Source organism: Haliotis rubra, unplaced genomic scaffold (assembly GCF_003918875.1).
Source record: "Haliotis rubra isolate DU_JTF1 unplaced genomic scaffold, ASM391887v1 Scf108, whole genome shotgun sequence".
Taxonomy (NCBI): Eukaryota; Metazoa; Mollusca; class Gastropoda; order Lepetellida; family Haliotidae; genus Haliotis; species Haliotis rubra.
The window spans coordinates 27,253-44,110 of NW_025764981.1; the positions used below are offsets into that span (position 1 = coordinate 27,253).

Genomic DNA, 16,858 nt, shown 5'->3' on the forward strand with positions numbered 1-16,858 from the left:
TGTTTCTTCATAAATATTAATAATCAAACCAGATATGAAAGACTGTAACGTTCCCATATTTTCTTCCTTCAGTAATAATCAGATTCTAAAATGTGACAAAAACAATTTGTCTTCAAGATCCCTCAAGGAGATGTATTGTTTTATGTACAGTGTCTTCAATCCAAGATGGATACCCATGTACAAACAACAGGTGTATCTGTAGCGAACTTGCTAAAACGTGACGGCTGTGCTTTGGACATGCAAGTAGTTGTCATGTATGACATTTCAGGCCTCAGCGCTTTCAAGTAATGGGATGGAAGATGTTGCTGGGCTTGACACTGTCTATGGCCGTGGCTGCAAATGGTAGGTACTCTGCGTTATTGTCATTCTTTCATTATGACTCATGTACTTAACGCTTGCTGTTATAAACATAAATTCACACACACTCGTATTCATTCTTTTGACAAATATGACCTCTCACGAAAACGTAATGTATGCATATGTATGTGAGTGTGTGAGTTCGGTTTAACGTCGCTTTTAGCAATATTCCAGCAACATCAACTCGGGGAACACCAGAAATAGGCTTCATATATTGTACTCATGTGGGGAATCGAGCCCAGGGCTTCTGCGTGACGAGCGAACGCTTTAACCACTAGGCTACCCCACCGCCCCGCATGTGTATGAAGATGTATTTGTTGAAACGTATGTTGAATGTCTAGGTGTTGTATGCAGAACACAACGTTTAAAACGCCTGTTGGTTTCTCATGTATAATATATACGCTAGACATAATGGTAGAAGAAGCTGTTTTAAGGGTTTTCAAGAAGAAAATATTGTTTGAAGCGCATGTCGTTACTTCTTGAATAGTATGCAGAACAGAGGATGAAGAGTATTTTGTTGTCTTCAGTGAATGTTTGTAGAACGCAAATTGTAGAGGAGTATGCTGGTTGTTAAATGTCGTCCTACTGTGTAAGTAGAACATAGTGGTTGGAGATGTTGGTTTGTCCTACTGTGTAAGTAGAACATAGTGGTTGGAGATGTTGGTTGTTCTCCTGTGTAAGTAGAAACACAGTGGTTGGAGATGTTGGTTGTCCTACTGTGTAAGTAGAACATAGTGGTTGGAGATGTTGGTTGTCCTACTGTGTAAGTAGAACATTGTGGTTGGAGATGATGGTTGTTCTAGTGTGTAAGTAGAACACAGTGGTTGGAGATGTTGGTTTGTTATTCTGTGTAAGTAGAACATTGTGGTTGGATATGTTGGTTGTTATTCTGTGTAAGTAGAACATTGTGGTTGGATATGTTGGTTGTTATTCTGTGTAAGTAGAACACAGTGGTTGGAGATGTTGGTTGTCCTACTGTGTAAGTAGAACATAGTGGTTGGAGATGTGGGTTGTCCCACTTTGTAACTAGAACATAGTAGTTGGAGATGTTGGTTGTTCTTCTGTGTGTAAGCAGAACGTAGTGGTTGGAGATGTCAGTTGTTCTAGTGTGTAAGCAGAACATTGTGGTTGGAGATGTCAGTTGTTATAGTGTGTAAGTAGAACACAGTGGTTTGAGAAGTTGGTTGTTCTAGTGTGTAAGTAGAACATTGTGGCTGGAGATGTTGGTTGTTCTAGTGTGTAAGTAGAACATTGTGGTTGGAGATGTCAGTTGTTCTAGTGTGTAAGTAGAACATAGTGGTTGGAGATGTTGGTTGTCCTACTGTGTAAGTAGAACATTGTGGTTGGAGATGATGGTTGTTCTAGTGTGTAAGTAGAACACAGTGGTTGGAGATGTTGGTTGTTATTCTGTGTAAGAGTAGAACATTGTGGTTGGATATGTTGGTTGTTATTCTGTGTAAGTAGAAACATTGTGGTTGGATATGTTGGTTGTTATTCTGTGTAAAGTAGAACACAGTGGTTGGAGATGTTGGTTGTCCTACTGTGTAAGTAGAACATAGTGGTTGGAGATGTGGGTTGTCCCACTTTGTAACTAGAACATAGTAGTTGGAGATGTTGGTTGTTCTTCTGTGTAAGTAGAACGTAGTGGTTGGAGATGTCAGTTGTTCTAGTGTGTAAAGCAGAACATTGTGGTTGGAGATGTCAGTTGTTATAGTGTGTAAGTAGAACACAGTGGTTTGAGAAGTTGGTTGTTCTAGTGTGTAAGTAGAACATTGTGGCTGGAGATGTTGGTTGTTCTAGTGTGTAAGTAGAACATAGTGGTTGGAGATGTTGGTTGTTCTAGTGTGCAAGTAGAACACAGTGGTTGGAGATGTTGGTTGTTATTCTGTGTAAGTAGAACATAGTGGTTGGAGATGTCAGTTGTTCTAGTGTGTAAGTAGAACATTGTGGTTGGAGATGTCAGTTGTTCTAGTGTGTAAGTAGAACATTGTGGTTGGAGATGTTGGTTGTCCTACTGTGTAAGTAGAACATAGTGGTTGGAGAAGTTGGTTGTTCTAGTGTGTAAGTAGAACATTGTGGTTGGAGATGTCAGTTGTTATAGTGTGTAAGTAGAACATTGTGGTTGGAGATGTTGGTTGTTATTCTGTGTAAGTAGAACATTGTGGTTGGATATGTTGGTTGTTATTCTGTGTAAGTAGAACATTGTGGTTGGAGATGTTGGTTGTTCTAGTGTGTAAGTAGAACACAGTGGTTGGAGATGTTGGTTGGTATTCTGTGTAAGTAGAACATAGTGGTTGGATATGTTGGTTGTTATTCTGTGTAAGTAGAACATTGTGGTTGGATATGTTGGTTGTTATTCTGTGTAAGTAGAACACAGTGGTTGGAGATGTTGGTTGTCCTACTGTGTAAGTAGAACATAGTGGTTGGAGATGTGGGTTGTCCCACTTTGTAAGTAGAACATAGTAGTTGGAGATGTTAGTTGTTCTTCTGTGTAAGTAGAACATAGTGGTTGGAGATGTCAGTTGTTCTAGTGTGTAAGCAGAACATTGTGGTTGGAGATGTCAGTTGTTATAGTGTGTAAGTAGAACACAGTGGTTTGAGAAGTTGGTTGTTCTAGTGTGTAAAGTAGAACATTGTGGCTGGAGATGTTGGTTGTTCTAGTGTGTAAGTAGAACATAGTGGTTGGAGATGTTGGTTGTTCTAGTGTGTAAGTAGAACACAGTGGTTGGAGATGTTGGTTGTTATTCTGTGTAAGTAGAACATAGTGGTTGGAGATGTCAGTTGTTCTAGTGTGTGTAAGTAGAACATTGTGGTTGGAGATGTCAGTTGTTCTAGTGTGTGTAAGTAGAACATAGTGGTTGGAGATGTTGGTTGTCCTACTGTGTAAGTAGAACATAGTGGTTGGAAGTTGGTTGTTCTAGTGTGTAAGTAGAACATTGTGGTTGGAGATGTCAGTTGTTATAGTGTGTAAGTAGAACATTGTGGTTGGAGATGTTGGTTGTTATTCTGTGTAAGTAGAACATTGTGGTTGGATATGTTGGTTGTTATTCTGTGTAAGTAGAACATTGTGGTTGGATATGTTGGTTGTTATTCTGTGTAAGTAGAACATTGTGGTTGGATATGTTGGTTGTTATTCTGTGTAAGTAGAACATAGTGGTTGGAGATGTTGGTTGTCCTACTGTGTAAGTAGAACATAGTGGTTGGAGATGTGGGTTGTCCCACTTTGTAAGTAGAACATAGTAGTTGGAGATGTTGTTTGTTCTTCTGTGTAAGTAGAACATAGTGGTTGGAGATGTCAGTTGTTCTAGTGTGTAAGCAGAACATTGTGGTTGGAGATGTCAGTTGTTATAGTGTGTAAGTAGAACACAGTGGTTTGAGAAGTTGGTTGTTCTAGTGTGTAAGTAGAACATTGTGGCTGGGAGATGTTGGTTGTTCTAGTGTGTAAGTAGAACATAGTGGTTGGAGATGTTGGTTGTTCTAGTGTGTAAGTAGAACACAGTGGTTGGAGATGTTGGTTGTTATTCTGTGTAAGTAGAACATAGTGGTTTGGAGATGTCAGTTGTTCTAGTGTGTAAGTAGAACATTGTGGTTGGAGATGTCAGTTGTTCTAGTGTGTAAGTAGAACATAGTGGTTGGAGATGTTGGTTGTCCTACTGTGTAAGTAGAACACAGTGGTTGGAGAAGTTGGTTGTTCCTAGTGTGTAAGTAGAACATTGTGGTTGGAGATGTCAGTTGTTATAGTGTGTAAGTAGAACATTGTGGTTGGAGATGTTGGTTGTTATTCTGTGTAAAGTAGAACATTGTGGTTTTATGTTGGTTGTTATTCTGTGTAAGTAGAACACAGTGGTTGGAGATGTTGGTTGTTCTAGTGTGTAAGTAGAACACAGTGGTTGGAGATGTTGGTTGTTCTAGTGTGTAAAAGTAGAACTTAGAGGTTGGATATGTTGGCTGTTCTTCTGTGTAAGTAGAACGTAGTGGTTGGATATGTTGGCTGTTCTTCTGTGTAAATAGAACATTGTGGTTGGAGATGTTGGTTGTTCTACTGTGTAAGTAGAACATAGCAATTGAGATGGTGTTTGTTTAATGTATATGTTAGTAGACATAGTTTTTGGATATGTTGGTTGTCTTAAGTGTAATTGATGTAAGTAGAACATAGTGGTTGGAGATGTTGGTTGTTCTACTGTGCCAAGTAGAACATAGTGGTTGGAGATATTGGTTGTCCTACTGTGTAAGTAGAACATAGTGGTCGGAGATTTTGGTTGCCTAAAGTATATGTAAATAGAAACATAGTGGTTTGAAGCGCACACAAATCCCGAACGTTTAACTAACTTCCAACTTGTGTGAATGTGTGGAGATCCATTTGCCGCTAAGGTAATACCTGAAGTGTCAGGACCAATTTTTTCTCGCTAAGCCTTTGAGCGTTGCTCTCTGTTTGCAGCCTCCTGCACGGACCAATCATGTGTGAACGGATACTGCAACGACAACACCGGCTGCAGGTGCCATCAAGGTTTCACGATGGATCCTAACGGCATCTGTGTTCCCTTTGGTAAACTTCACTTAACACACATTATATTGGTAATATATACTTACAGCTGATATACTTCTTGGTGACATTACAAAACTGAATTTACATTGTATAAACCGTATATAACTCTAGTTAATCCGTAATGTAATAACCACAGATGTAACTCAACTTAACACTCTGTATTGACGTTATAACTGAGTTTACATTGTATAAACCGTATCTAACTCTACCTAATCCGTAATGTATTAGCCACAACTCAACTTAATACTCTGTATTGACGTTATAACTGAATTTACATTGTATAAACTGTATATAACTCTACCTAATCCGTAATGTATTAGCCACAACTCAACTTAATATTCTGTATTGACGTTATAACTGAATTTACATTGTATAAACTGTATATAACTCTACCTAATCCGTAATGTATTAGCCACAACTCAACTTAATACTCTGTATTGACGTTATAACTGAATTTACATTGTATAAACTGTATATAACTCTACCTAATCCGTAATGTAATAACCACAGAAGTAACTCAACTTAATACTCTGTGTTGACGTTATAAATGAGTTTACTTTGTATAAACCGTATCTTACTCTACCTAATCCGTAATGTATTAGCCACAACTCAACTTAATACTCTGTATTGACGTTATTACTGAATTTACATTGTATAAACTGTATATAACTCTACCTAATCCGTAATGTAATAACCACAGAAGTAACTCAACTTAATACTCTGTGTTGACGTTATACATGAGTTTACTTTGTATAAACCGTATCTTACTCTACCTAATCCGTAATGTATTAGCCACAACTCAACTTAATACTCTGTAATGACGTTATAACTGAATTTACTTTGTATAAACTGTATATAACTCTACCTAATCCGTAATGTATTAGCCACAACTCAACTTAATACTCTGTATTGACGTTATAACTGGAATTTACTTTGTATAAACTGTATATAACTCTACCTAATCCGTAAATGTATTAGCCACAACTCAACTTAATACTCTGTATTGACGTTATAACTGAATTTACATTGTATAAACTGTATATAACTCTACCTAATCCGTAATGTATTAGCCACAACTCAACTTAATACTCTGTATTGACGTTATAACTGAGTTTACTTTGTATAAACCGTATCTTACTCTACCTAATCCGTAATGTATTAGCCACAACTCAACTTAATACTCTGTATTGACGTTATAACTGAATTTACTTTGTATAAACTGTATATAACTCTACCTAATCCGTAATGTATTAGCCACAACTCAACTTAATACTCTGTATTGACGTTATAACTGAATTTACATTGTATAAACTGTATATAACTCTACCTAATCCGTAATGTATTAGCCACAACTCAACTTAATACTCTGTATTGACTTTATAACTGAGTTTACTTTGTATAAACCGTATCTTACTCTACCTAATCCGTAATGTATTAGCCACAACTCAACTTAATACTCTGTATTGACGTTATAACTGAATTTACATTGTATAAACTGTATATAACTCTACCTAATCCGTAATGTATTAGCCACAACTCAACTTAATACTCTGTATTGACTTTATAACTGAGTTTACTTTGTATAAACCGTATCTTACTCTACCTAATCCGTAATGTATTATCCACAACTCAACTTAATACTCTGTATTGACGTTATAACTGAATTTACTTTGTATAAACTGTATATAACTCTACCTAATCCGTAATGTATTAGCCACAACTCAACTTAATACTCTGTATTGACGTTATAACTGAATTTACATGGACATAGGAATAATAATAAATACGCTCCTCAACAACCACTGCTTAAACTGATCTCAGCATCAAACGGTCACTATATCATATGAAACTGTAATTGTACCTGAAATACATTGCAGAGAGAACTGTAGCTTGTACCTGCCACAAAACGATACGCTATTCTTTTGTTTAACTGCTTTCTATTCCGGAAAAGTTCGTTTTAAACACGCAATACGCTATATTTTGTGTACTTTATGAGTTGTTATGTTTTGAACACACAAATGGGACACACCCCCACCCCCCCCCCCCCCTCCCGTTGGGTAACCCATTTTGGAAAGTATTATCTAAACAGAAACATCAAAACCCATTCCACATCCAAGCAGAGACGATTGTACAATTGTGACTATATCATGAGTGTGTGTTTCTTGAACAGCAGTGCAGCTGGACGAAACGGTCAGTAGACAACCCTGTCTGGACCAGACAATCCAGTTATTGACACCATGAGTTACTATGCCAGCGAGTGTCTTTATGACACTGCGCTGTACTCAAGATCAATGTCGATATGGCATTTGCTCCCCAAATAACTCTTGTTTGCACCTGTCAAGGTGGATATACCAAGGACCCCAACTATGTCTACAAGTCCCAATTCCTCGGCAAGCTTTAAAAGGTTTTATGGTAGATATATTGAGTCATTTCCAGATTTACGCTTTAGGGGCTAAATGACTTAGACTTAGACAATACGTCGTATTTTTGGTGAACACTTGGCATGCATTTGCTTGTGTTTGTAACGGGGATACGATCCCCATTTTACAAACACCTGGCCCTATCATGCTGATTGTGATTCATAAACACATGCTTATCATATAATCTGCAATATGAGAGTATCAGTGGAACACATCAAACGATCTTCAGAAGGACAGCACATTCTGTCTCTACAGACATTTGCTCAAATGGTTAAGATCTAATAACAGTGAATAATGGTTTGTGTGGATCATTATAATTTCAATATCTCCCATGAATACAGAGCGGTATTACAGATGTTGAATACCGTATTTCCTCCTCTCGTCGGTAGTGCCCAAGTTTAAACCTCGGCCCTTCACTACTATGAGACCTGTATTCATTAAAGCAAACTGTTTTTGTGTTCTTATTATGATGAAGCGTTCCTCCACAGTACGGTGTGCAGTGGATTCTTGCCCAAACGGTTTCTGCTCACGGTCAGGACAGTGTTTCTGCAAATCTGGGTATTTCAAAGGACCAAACGGCGTTTGTCTGGCCATTGGTGAGATCTCATATAATCTTCCCCAACTGTCTTAATTGCTGAAATTGCTGAATTCTATAGAATGCTAACAAAATAGGGGAACACGGGTGGCCCAGTCGTCCATGAAGTCAGAATTCGATGTGCCGAGTTGCGGTCCTTGGGCAACAATTTTTTGGTTCGGCCCGATCATGTTTCTAGTATTCACAGAACCATACCAGTGCTCTCAGATTTCACCAAAGTGTTACACTAGCCGGACGTGCCTCCAAATAAAGCCAAGACGTTGTTATGTAACTGAAAAGTTTTAAAGCGTCCTTGACATCGATAAATGGCAGGGTGTAAATACTTACATATTAATAATCCAAAATAAGGTCTCTCATGTGTATACAGTAAATGAGTTATTTGATATAGAAAAGACATTTCCCTAATGAATGTGCCGATGGCCTCTGTGTATGACCTGACTATCGCTTGCAACGCAAAGAAACCTTGTTTTCTTGTGTATGTTTCCTCTAAAGGAACTGCACGTCCTTGGCTTATGATTGGCCCAGTTGTGTGAGGCGCTACGACTCAATATCCAGAGTTTCGTCCATAACACGCACAAAGAAACCTTTGATTGTGGATCCAATCTGCGTTTGTAGATAAACATTAAATACATGTTTTGGTTTCAATATTGACCTTGACTGTTCTATGCCTGCAGCTACCTGTGTTCCGGAAACATGTGTTAATGGCGACTGTGACCCGAACACACAGGAGTGTGTCTGTAAACCTGGCTTCGAGAAGAATGTGCAAGGTGGATGTGCTGTCTCAAGTAAGTACTGCAGTTAGTGTCTCAGCATTGTCCGTTAAATCACTAGGGCGAACGGGGTTAGCCTAGTACTTATCACGCCGAAGTCCCCGGTTCGATTCCCCAAATTGGTACAATGAGTGAAGTACATTTTTCGTGTCCCTTGCCGTGACATTTGTGGAATGTTCCTAAAAGCGGCGTAAAACCACACTCATTCACTCACTGCAACATATATATCACGACTGCGTCCGTCAGCTGCCGGATCAAACGTGGGTGAGAATCGTACCCAGAATAATCATAGTGGACTTTTTATCTTTTTCCTTTGAATTAATACATATCCCAGCCTAAAATGAAAATCTTATGCGTTGCAATCATATTTGGTTAACATGGCATTCATTAACCAGCATTCTCACCCGTGGAGATACGGGTTAGAATTAACCCATGCTTGTCGTAATATGCGACTAACAGGATCGGGTGGTCAGACTTGGTTGACACATGTCACTGTAACCCAACTGATACAATGTTTATGCTGTTGATCACTGGATTGTCTGGTCCAGACTCAATTATTTACAGCTGGAATATTGCAAAATGCGGTGTGAAACTAAACTCACTCACTCAATACTTATATCCCATCGAACACAAACCGTTTACATAATAGATATTCATGAGGTATTGTTTATACTGACCATACGAAAGTGAGTGAGTGAGTTTGGTTTTACACATCCTTTAGCAATATTCCAGCAATATCACGGCGGGGACACCAGAAATGTCTTCACTCATTGTACCCATTAGTGGGGAATCGAACCCGGGTTTTCAGCGTGACGAGCTAACGCTTTAACCACTAGACTACCCCACCGCCCCCATACGAAAGGTGTGTGGGTTTAACTCATGGTGTGTAATGTGTCTATTGTTCTGTCAAAGATTGCGGAGGGCATCAATGTCTTCCTTGAACTCTACTTAAATGAAGGTTGTGGTTGTAGAAGAGGAAGTCAAACAACCCTGTATCTTAATGCTTTTCGCAGAGGGTATACGGTTAATGCCTTTGATTTTGTTTTACATAGATGATTGCACGTTACGATGTGAGAATGGACAGTGTGCGAAACTGCAGAGTCAGCAAGAAGTGTGCCACTGTCAAGTTGGGTACAGGAACCATCCTGACAACAACACTATCTGTGTTTCAGTAGCTGGTACAGGTAAGCATGGCTTTCCAAATTGCTTTTCATAAAAAATGAAAAAAATATCACGAATTTCTTTAGATGTCCCATCCTGATATATACCCAAGAAATCTATAGTTCATATCAATAAGGAATGAATGAATTGTTTCATTTACGTTGACAAAATGAATCATAGGTAAATCCATTTTAGGATTTCTGTCAGGTTGTCATTCGTTCTCTAAAGACTATGCTTTTAACGAACACGCGTATGACGAATTGACGGTTGTTTCGAACTATCTATTGGTCCCGGCCACTTGAGATATATTTGAGTCACCCTACAAACATTTGGGTCACCCTACAAACATTTGAGTCACCCTACAAACATTTGGGTCACCCTACAAGGGAAACACTAATAAGAATGTTATCATCAGAAGACGAATATGTCCATGTAAAATTAGCCCTGTTTTAACACATTTGCCGTCGTTAAGGAAGAGTCTGATATCTCCTGTCAACTAATTTCACAATGTCATGATGCTTTCCACTATTTGCAATGTCCATAACTTGCCTGTCACTATAACACTATGTATACGGGCCGGAGGCCTTGTGTACAATGAAACATCTTGAGCTTGTCGAAATGCATATAACGTACCACGGTTGCAACGAATTAAAATAGTGATACTTTGAGTTCATTACAACATATCTGTATTCTATATTTTTATTCTTCATTTGTCTTAAAATGTAATTTACTGTGTTTCCTTCAGGAAATGAAACTGGCCGCTCCACGTCTCCATCTGCATCAACGCCCAACAGACTCCCACTAAACCCCGAAGGTGACGGGCAGAGCACATCATCGTTCCCTCATACCCTGCATACAGGCCAGCAAGCAACCACCCAGACACAGCTTCCACCGCTGCTAATCCCTTCTGGCTTTGTTCGACAGGAATCGGCACCACACAGAACACCATCTGAAGTCTTCAATAAACCACAATTTCCATTTGCCATTAATGGGCCACCAACACCCTTACCTCCCAACCCCATACCATCAACAATTGCCAATCTTTCCATCGCCCCACCCGTCAATGTCAACGGACCACCAATACCGTTACCTCCTATCCAGTTACAATCAACGTTTCCCCAACTGTCCATCAGACCATCTCTCAGTGTAAACGGAGCACCAATGCCCTTACCCTTACCGCCAAACCCGTTACAATCAACGTTTCCCCACCTTTCTATCACACCACCTATCAATGTCAACGGACCAAGAATACCGTTACCTTCCAACCCGTTACAATCAACGATTCCCCAACTTTCTATCACAGCACCTATCAATGTCAACGGACCAAGAATACCGTTACCTTCCAACCCGTTACAATCAACGATTCCCCAACTTTCTTTCACACCGCCTATCAATGTCAACGGACCAAGAATACCGTTACCTTCCAACCCGTTACAATCAACGTTTCCCCACCTTTCTATAACACCACCTATCAATGTCAACGGACCAAGAATACCGTTACCTTCCAACCCGTTACAATCAACGTTTCCCCACCATTTCCTCACACCACCTGTCAATGTCAACGGACTGCCAATACCCGTAACTCTTAACGGACTACAAGATCCGTTCCCTGCATCTACCAGTAAACTGTTAGAGCTCCTTCGGGCTTTAACTGGAAACGTAGGTACAAACCCAGCCAGAAAAGGGTTTCACTACGAAAGGCCATCACCGTTCAGGTCACTTCGCTTGGATCCCAGATCAACGTCAATGTTGATACGAATGTTGTCAATGAACCAGTTCATGGAGGCAATGGTTTAATCAAACATTCTTAAATATTAAAAGTTTAACGGACCAATTTCAAGGACAGTGTCTCCATTTGAGGGAACAATAGGTCCCCATTATATCATAGGTGTTGTAATATCTGACCTAGTGTTGACTGTATGGTCAGTATCAGCATGGAGTATAAAGATTATATCTACCCCAGACTAGATTATATTTACAGGCCACTGTTTTTTGTTTGCTTACAAACTTTGAATGTATAGTTTGAACACATGCATGAATACGTAAATTTAATCTGGAAGTTTAACATTCCGAAACACAGTTTTTCTCGTACTGTATTAATCTGCATATGTATACAGTTTAAAACACCATGTCTCCATTACAACGCCTTTGCATTTTTCCGGTCTCTAGTGTTACGTCACTTGGAGTGCAATGATCCGCTGATAAGGTTCGAGTATTAAATTCATTAGTTCTTCAGTTCCTACCCGTGAGGTGAACGCCTACAGTATGGGTACTTTGGTTGTTTAAACATAGAACTGACACGAAGTGATGTGACTGATCTTTAACAATATGATAAATCGCAAACAACAATGTTAAGTAAGTTAAACTTCACAAGAGAATATGTTTCTTTTATGATGTCATTTCTGAGAGTACTGACAAATGGTTTGTGCAGATTTCTTCCTCAGTTACCATACTCACCCTGCACGTGTGCCTGTACTGTGCTCTTTAATTGAACAATTCCAGTAGTGATGTTTTCATACAATGCTTGTGTTATTTGAAGCATTGTCAGTGGGAACACCTACAAACTGTTCATGAAGGGCAGCCAGACTTTTGTAAACAGGTGGCTGGAACAGAATGGGTTTCTTCCACTTCTTTTCCTCCTTTGCAGTCTGTGCATTGAAGCAATGGCAACATCGAACAATGACTTAACCTACTCTGACAGACAGCCAACAGAATCCTCTTCTCTTTTGGTCCATTTTATTGTATTTAGGGTGGGTGGCCAGGCTCTCATAATTGCGTGGATCGATGCTCATGATGTAATTCATTGGATTAACTGGTCCAGACATTATAATTTCACACCGCCGACATACAATTGGAATATTGCTTAGTGCAGGGTTAAACATCCAACACATGTTTCAACAAAATGGTACACGTCTACGATTCGTGTTACTTTGGGCTGCTCTCTATTAACAGTAAACTGGAAGAAATCGTCACCTTTGTACAGTTTACAAGTTTTGAATTTGAACGATGTGTAAATGATGCCCAGAAGGAACACTCATTTAGCAACGCCAGCATTGCACGTGTTTAACTTATCTATGATGCCATGCAGTGCGCATTATTATTATAAGTGATTATTATTGGAATCATTGTCTGATGGAAACGAGTTATGATATTTCAGCCATATAGTGATTAGAATAAGTAATTCATGAATGATTATGGATACATTTTGTCACAGTGGCAGGGATATCACAGACGATCTATGAAGTCCAGCCACAGTATCGAGCAACAAAACCCTTTCCACATCTGTAACAAATCTCTCCTAACAACAATTGCTGTCAAAGTCAAAAGGTTTATTGTACAAAAGGCCTCCGACCGATATACAAGAGAGCATGTACATATCATACTGTTACACACAGGGAGTAACACGTTCTTTAAACAGTGCATGTTTGATATATAGTGAAAGGTTTAATAAATGGGATTCATTCTTATTCGTTAAGATATATACGAAAGCTTTAAATGGCGGCATCCCTACCAAATAGTCTTTAATATATTTCTTTCGAAGGTGACTATAAAATGGACAGACGAACGCAAAGTGAATTTCATTTCTATTTCTATATCGCATAACTGACAGATTCCTTTCGATTTTGCAATGGAAAGTTTTCGTCCTTCATTTACAAAAAGGTCTAACAAACCCAGCCGATATTTAATAAAATGTTCCTTACATTTTTGCCGTCGTGATTATCGATAAGTAAATTTGGCTGAAGTAAGGTCTTGAAGGTTTCTGTAATAAGCATATCGTGAACTATCTTCAGAAGTGGAATGCCATTCCTGGTAAAACATATTAACAGACCGAGTTCTAAATTCTTTAAGAAACATGTCTGCACTTCCAACTGACTGACATAACCATATAAATCCATAACCATGGGAAAATAGAAGATTCCTTATATGCGATGCCCATGTAATTTTCCCCTTGTTATCTAAATGTGAAAACATGTTATAAGCTATTTTGGGGAGACGTTGTTTCTTCCATATGATGAAGTTTGAAACAGTATTTTAACATCTAATTTGGGAATTAACATATAATAGGTATCTACCACATTCACCATATACCATACAATTTGGTGCAGAGGATCCAACACAAAAACTTGTTTACATGCTGATAAGTGTACCTTCTTCAAACATTCATACCACTGAAATTCTTATACTTCCGAGCCATATGATAAAATTGGTTGTATCTGGGTATCAAAGACCTTAAAGAATATACTAGGTGACATGGTTCCAACTTTGTGGACAACAGACATTACACTTATGAAAGCTTTCTTTGCACGCCATGATAAATCTTTGGTACATTTTTTCAAGTTCATTTTGTTAGAAAACCAGATTCCTAAATATGAATAATGATCCACTACATTGACTAACTGGCCATCAAATAACCATCTTTCTTTCAACTTTATTGGACCACCTTTCCTAAAGATCACAACTTTTGTTTTATCTAGATTCACTGATAATTTCCATTCTGTTGTGTATGCATTTAGAAGTTTGGAGACAAACTACAGTATCTGACACTAAAATGACATCGTCTGCAAAAGTAACATCAAAACTTCTATTAGGTCAGGAAACATTTGGATACCATATTAACCATTTGAAGCTATTTCAATATATAATTCAATAATGAAAAGTGAAAATAGCACAGGACTAAGAAGACAGCCTTGTCTTAAACCCAAAGGACAATCAAAGAAATCTGTTTCAACCCCTGCTCACATTACAATATATTGCTTTAATAATAGCAAACACATTTTTTCCCCGTTTTAAATACACAATGCATAATACACACTTTCTTAGTAAAATACAGAGTCTAGTACTTTTTGGGGGTTGAGTACCATCCGGGATTCGAACCAACACCCATTTACACAATGCCATTTTAGTACAATGCCAAAACAAGTATTACTAGAATCTGTACTTTACTGAGAAAGTGTTATCTAAATATAACATACGTTACATTTTCCCCGTAGTCCAGCTTTCCGAAGACAAGTCCATAGAGCTTAGAGCGGTCAACTGAATCAAAAGCTTTTTTTGAAATCTACAAATGCTACAAACAATTTATTCTTTCGTCGTGACAAAGTCATTTGGATAAGTGCATAAAGAGTATATATATGATCTGATGTGAAATAATTCTTTCTAAAGTCAGTTTGAAATTCAGGAATTTTATCACGCCTGTTCGCCCATTTAGAATTATTTAGTATTGTTGTAAAGACTTTCCCTAGAATGCTCATCAAAGAAATACCCCTGCAGCTGTCTAGGTCACTCCGGTCACCTTTTTATGCAGGGGAATTATTATAGAACATGACCAACTGTTTGTCACCCTTTTCAAATAGCTTATTAAAGCATTTGCATAGAAAAACCTGGAATACTTCACCATTTCAATAATTATATCATCTGGGCCTGCTGCTTTCCCTTTTAGGTGATCTATTGCACCAAGTATTTCGCTTTCGACAATGAGTGAAGCTAGCACAAATTCATCAACATCCGTATAGCATTCTGTAAAATCATTTTGCATGTCATCAATTTCCGTGTCTAATATTGTTTCATTTGAAAAAAACATGACTCAGCCACTGTGTTTTGATATGTTATCATGGGACCCATATTTGAGGGTTCGTATTTCTTTCCAGAATGATGAAGCGTTGTTCATAGAATTTACTAGTTTGTCTTGTGTACGCCTACGCAAATCAACTTTGAATTTCCGACAACAGTTCTTATATTTTTCCTACTTTCACAACATTTCTTTCGGTCAAGACTAGCACGAGTTATTCTAAATCTTCGTAGTGCCTTGCGGGCGTTCAGTCTTGCAGTTCTACATTCAGCATTAAGTGAGGGTCTTTTCATCAATGTTATGAACATAAAATGTAATCATTAACGCTGGCACCTTGATTTCCACAATAGGTAAATCTCCCAGGGTATCTCCATACACTCTCCATTGACAATTAACAGCTGGAATGTATACACCATATCTAACAGCAACTGGCCAATGTTTTAATAATAGTATCATGAGATTTCCGATCTCTAACAGATATGTTTTCATCTTCATGAAATAGACAACTACTATAAACAACATCGTTTTGTAAATCGACGAGAGGATGATTCAGTTCACCTGTACGAGCATTCATATCTCCAGGAGGTTATGAACCTCTGATTCAATCATCTTACTGATTGATGGACACATACACACACACCACCTGAAAGCCTGCCGTAGTCAGATAACTCTATTGCTGGGGTGTAATATGTGTCAAAATAAAATAACCAGTCGTAAAGCCTGCCGTAGTCAGATAACTCTATTGCTGGGGTGTAATATGTGTCAAAATAAACTAACCAGTCGTAAAGCCTGCCGTAGTCAGATAACTCTATTGCTGGGGTGTAATATGTGTCAAAATAAACTAACCAGTCGTAAAGCCTGCCGTAGTCAGATAACTCTATTGCTGGGGTGTAATATGTGTCAAAATAAACTAACCAGTCGTAAAGCCTGCCGTAGTCAGATAACTCTATTGCTGGGGTGTAATATGTGTCAAAATAAACTAACCAGTCGTAAAGCCTGCCGTAGTCAGATAACTCTATTGCTGGGGTGTAATATGTGTCAAAATAAACTAACCAGTCGTAAAGCCTGCCGTAGTCAGATAACTCTATTGCTGGGGTGTAATATGTGTCAAAATAAACTAACCAGTCGTAAAGCCTGCCGTAGTCAGATAACTCTATTGCTGGGGTGTAATATGTGTCAAAATAAACTAACCAGTCGTAAAGCCTGCCGTAGTCAGATAACTCTATTGCTGGGGTGTAATATGTGTCAAAATAAACTAACCAGTCGTAAAGCCTGCCGTAGTCAGATAACTCTATTGCTGGGGTGTAATATGTGTCAAAATAAACTAACCAGTCGTAAAGCCTGCCGTAGTCAGATAACTCTATTGCTGGGGTGTAATATGTGTCAAAATAAACTAACCAGTCGTAAAGCCTGCCGTAGTCAGATAACTCTATTGCTGGG

General features: G+C 38.6%; 1 protein-coding gene across 1 annotated transcript; it reads left to right on the forward strand.

Annotated features, from left to right (window-relative positions):
* The first annotated feature begins 289 nt into the window (after positions 1-289).
* LOC124281431 (WAS/WASL-interacting protein family member 1-like) lies at positions 290-11,989 on the forward strand. Its single transcript, XM_046717484.1, has 6 exons — positions 290-342; positions 4,796-4,903; positions 7,812-7,919; positions 8,593-8,703; positions 9,741-9,872; positions 10,595-11,989. The coding sequence occupies exons 1-6, from the start codon at positions 300-302 to the stop codon at positions 11,644-11,646; spliced, it is 1,554 nt and encodes a 517-aa protein (XP_046573440.1). The 5' UTR covers positions 290-299; the 3' UTR covers positions 11,647-11,989.
* The last annotated feature ends 4,869 nt before the right edge of the window (positions 11,990-16,858 follow it).

Coding starts and splice junctions, on each gene's coding strand:
- LOC124281431 (XM_046717484.1), top strand. CDS start 300: ATGTTGCTGGGCTTGACACTGTCTATGGCCGTGGCTGCAAATG. Junction 4,904..7,811: donor CGGCATCTGTGTTCCCTTTG/GTAAACTTCACT, acceptor GTTCCTCCACAG/TACGGTGTGCAGTGGATTCT. Junction 9,873..10,594: donor TGTTTCAGTAGCTGGTACAG/GTAAGCATGGCT, acceptor TGTTTCCTTCAG/GAAATGAAACTGGCCGCTCC.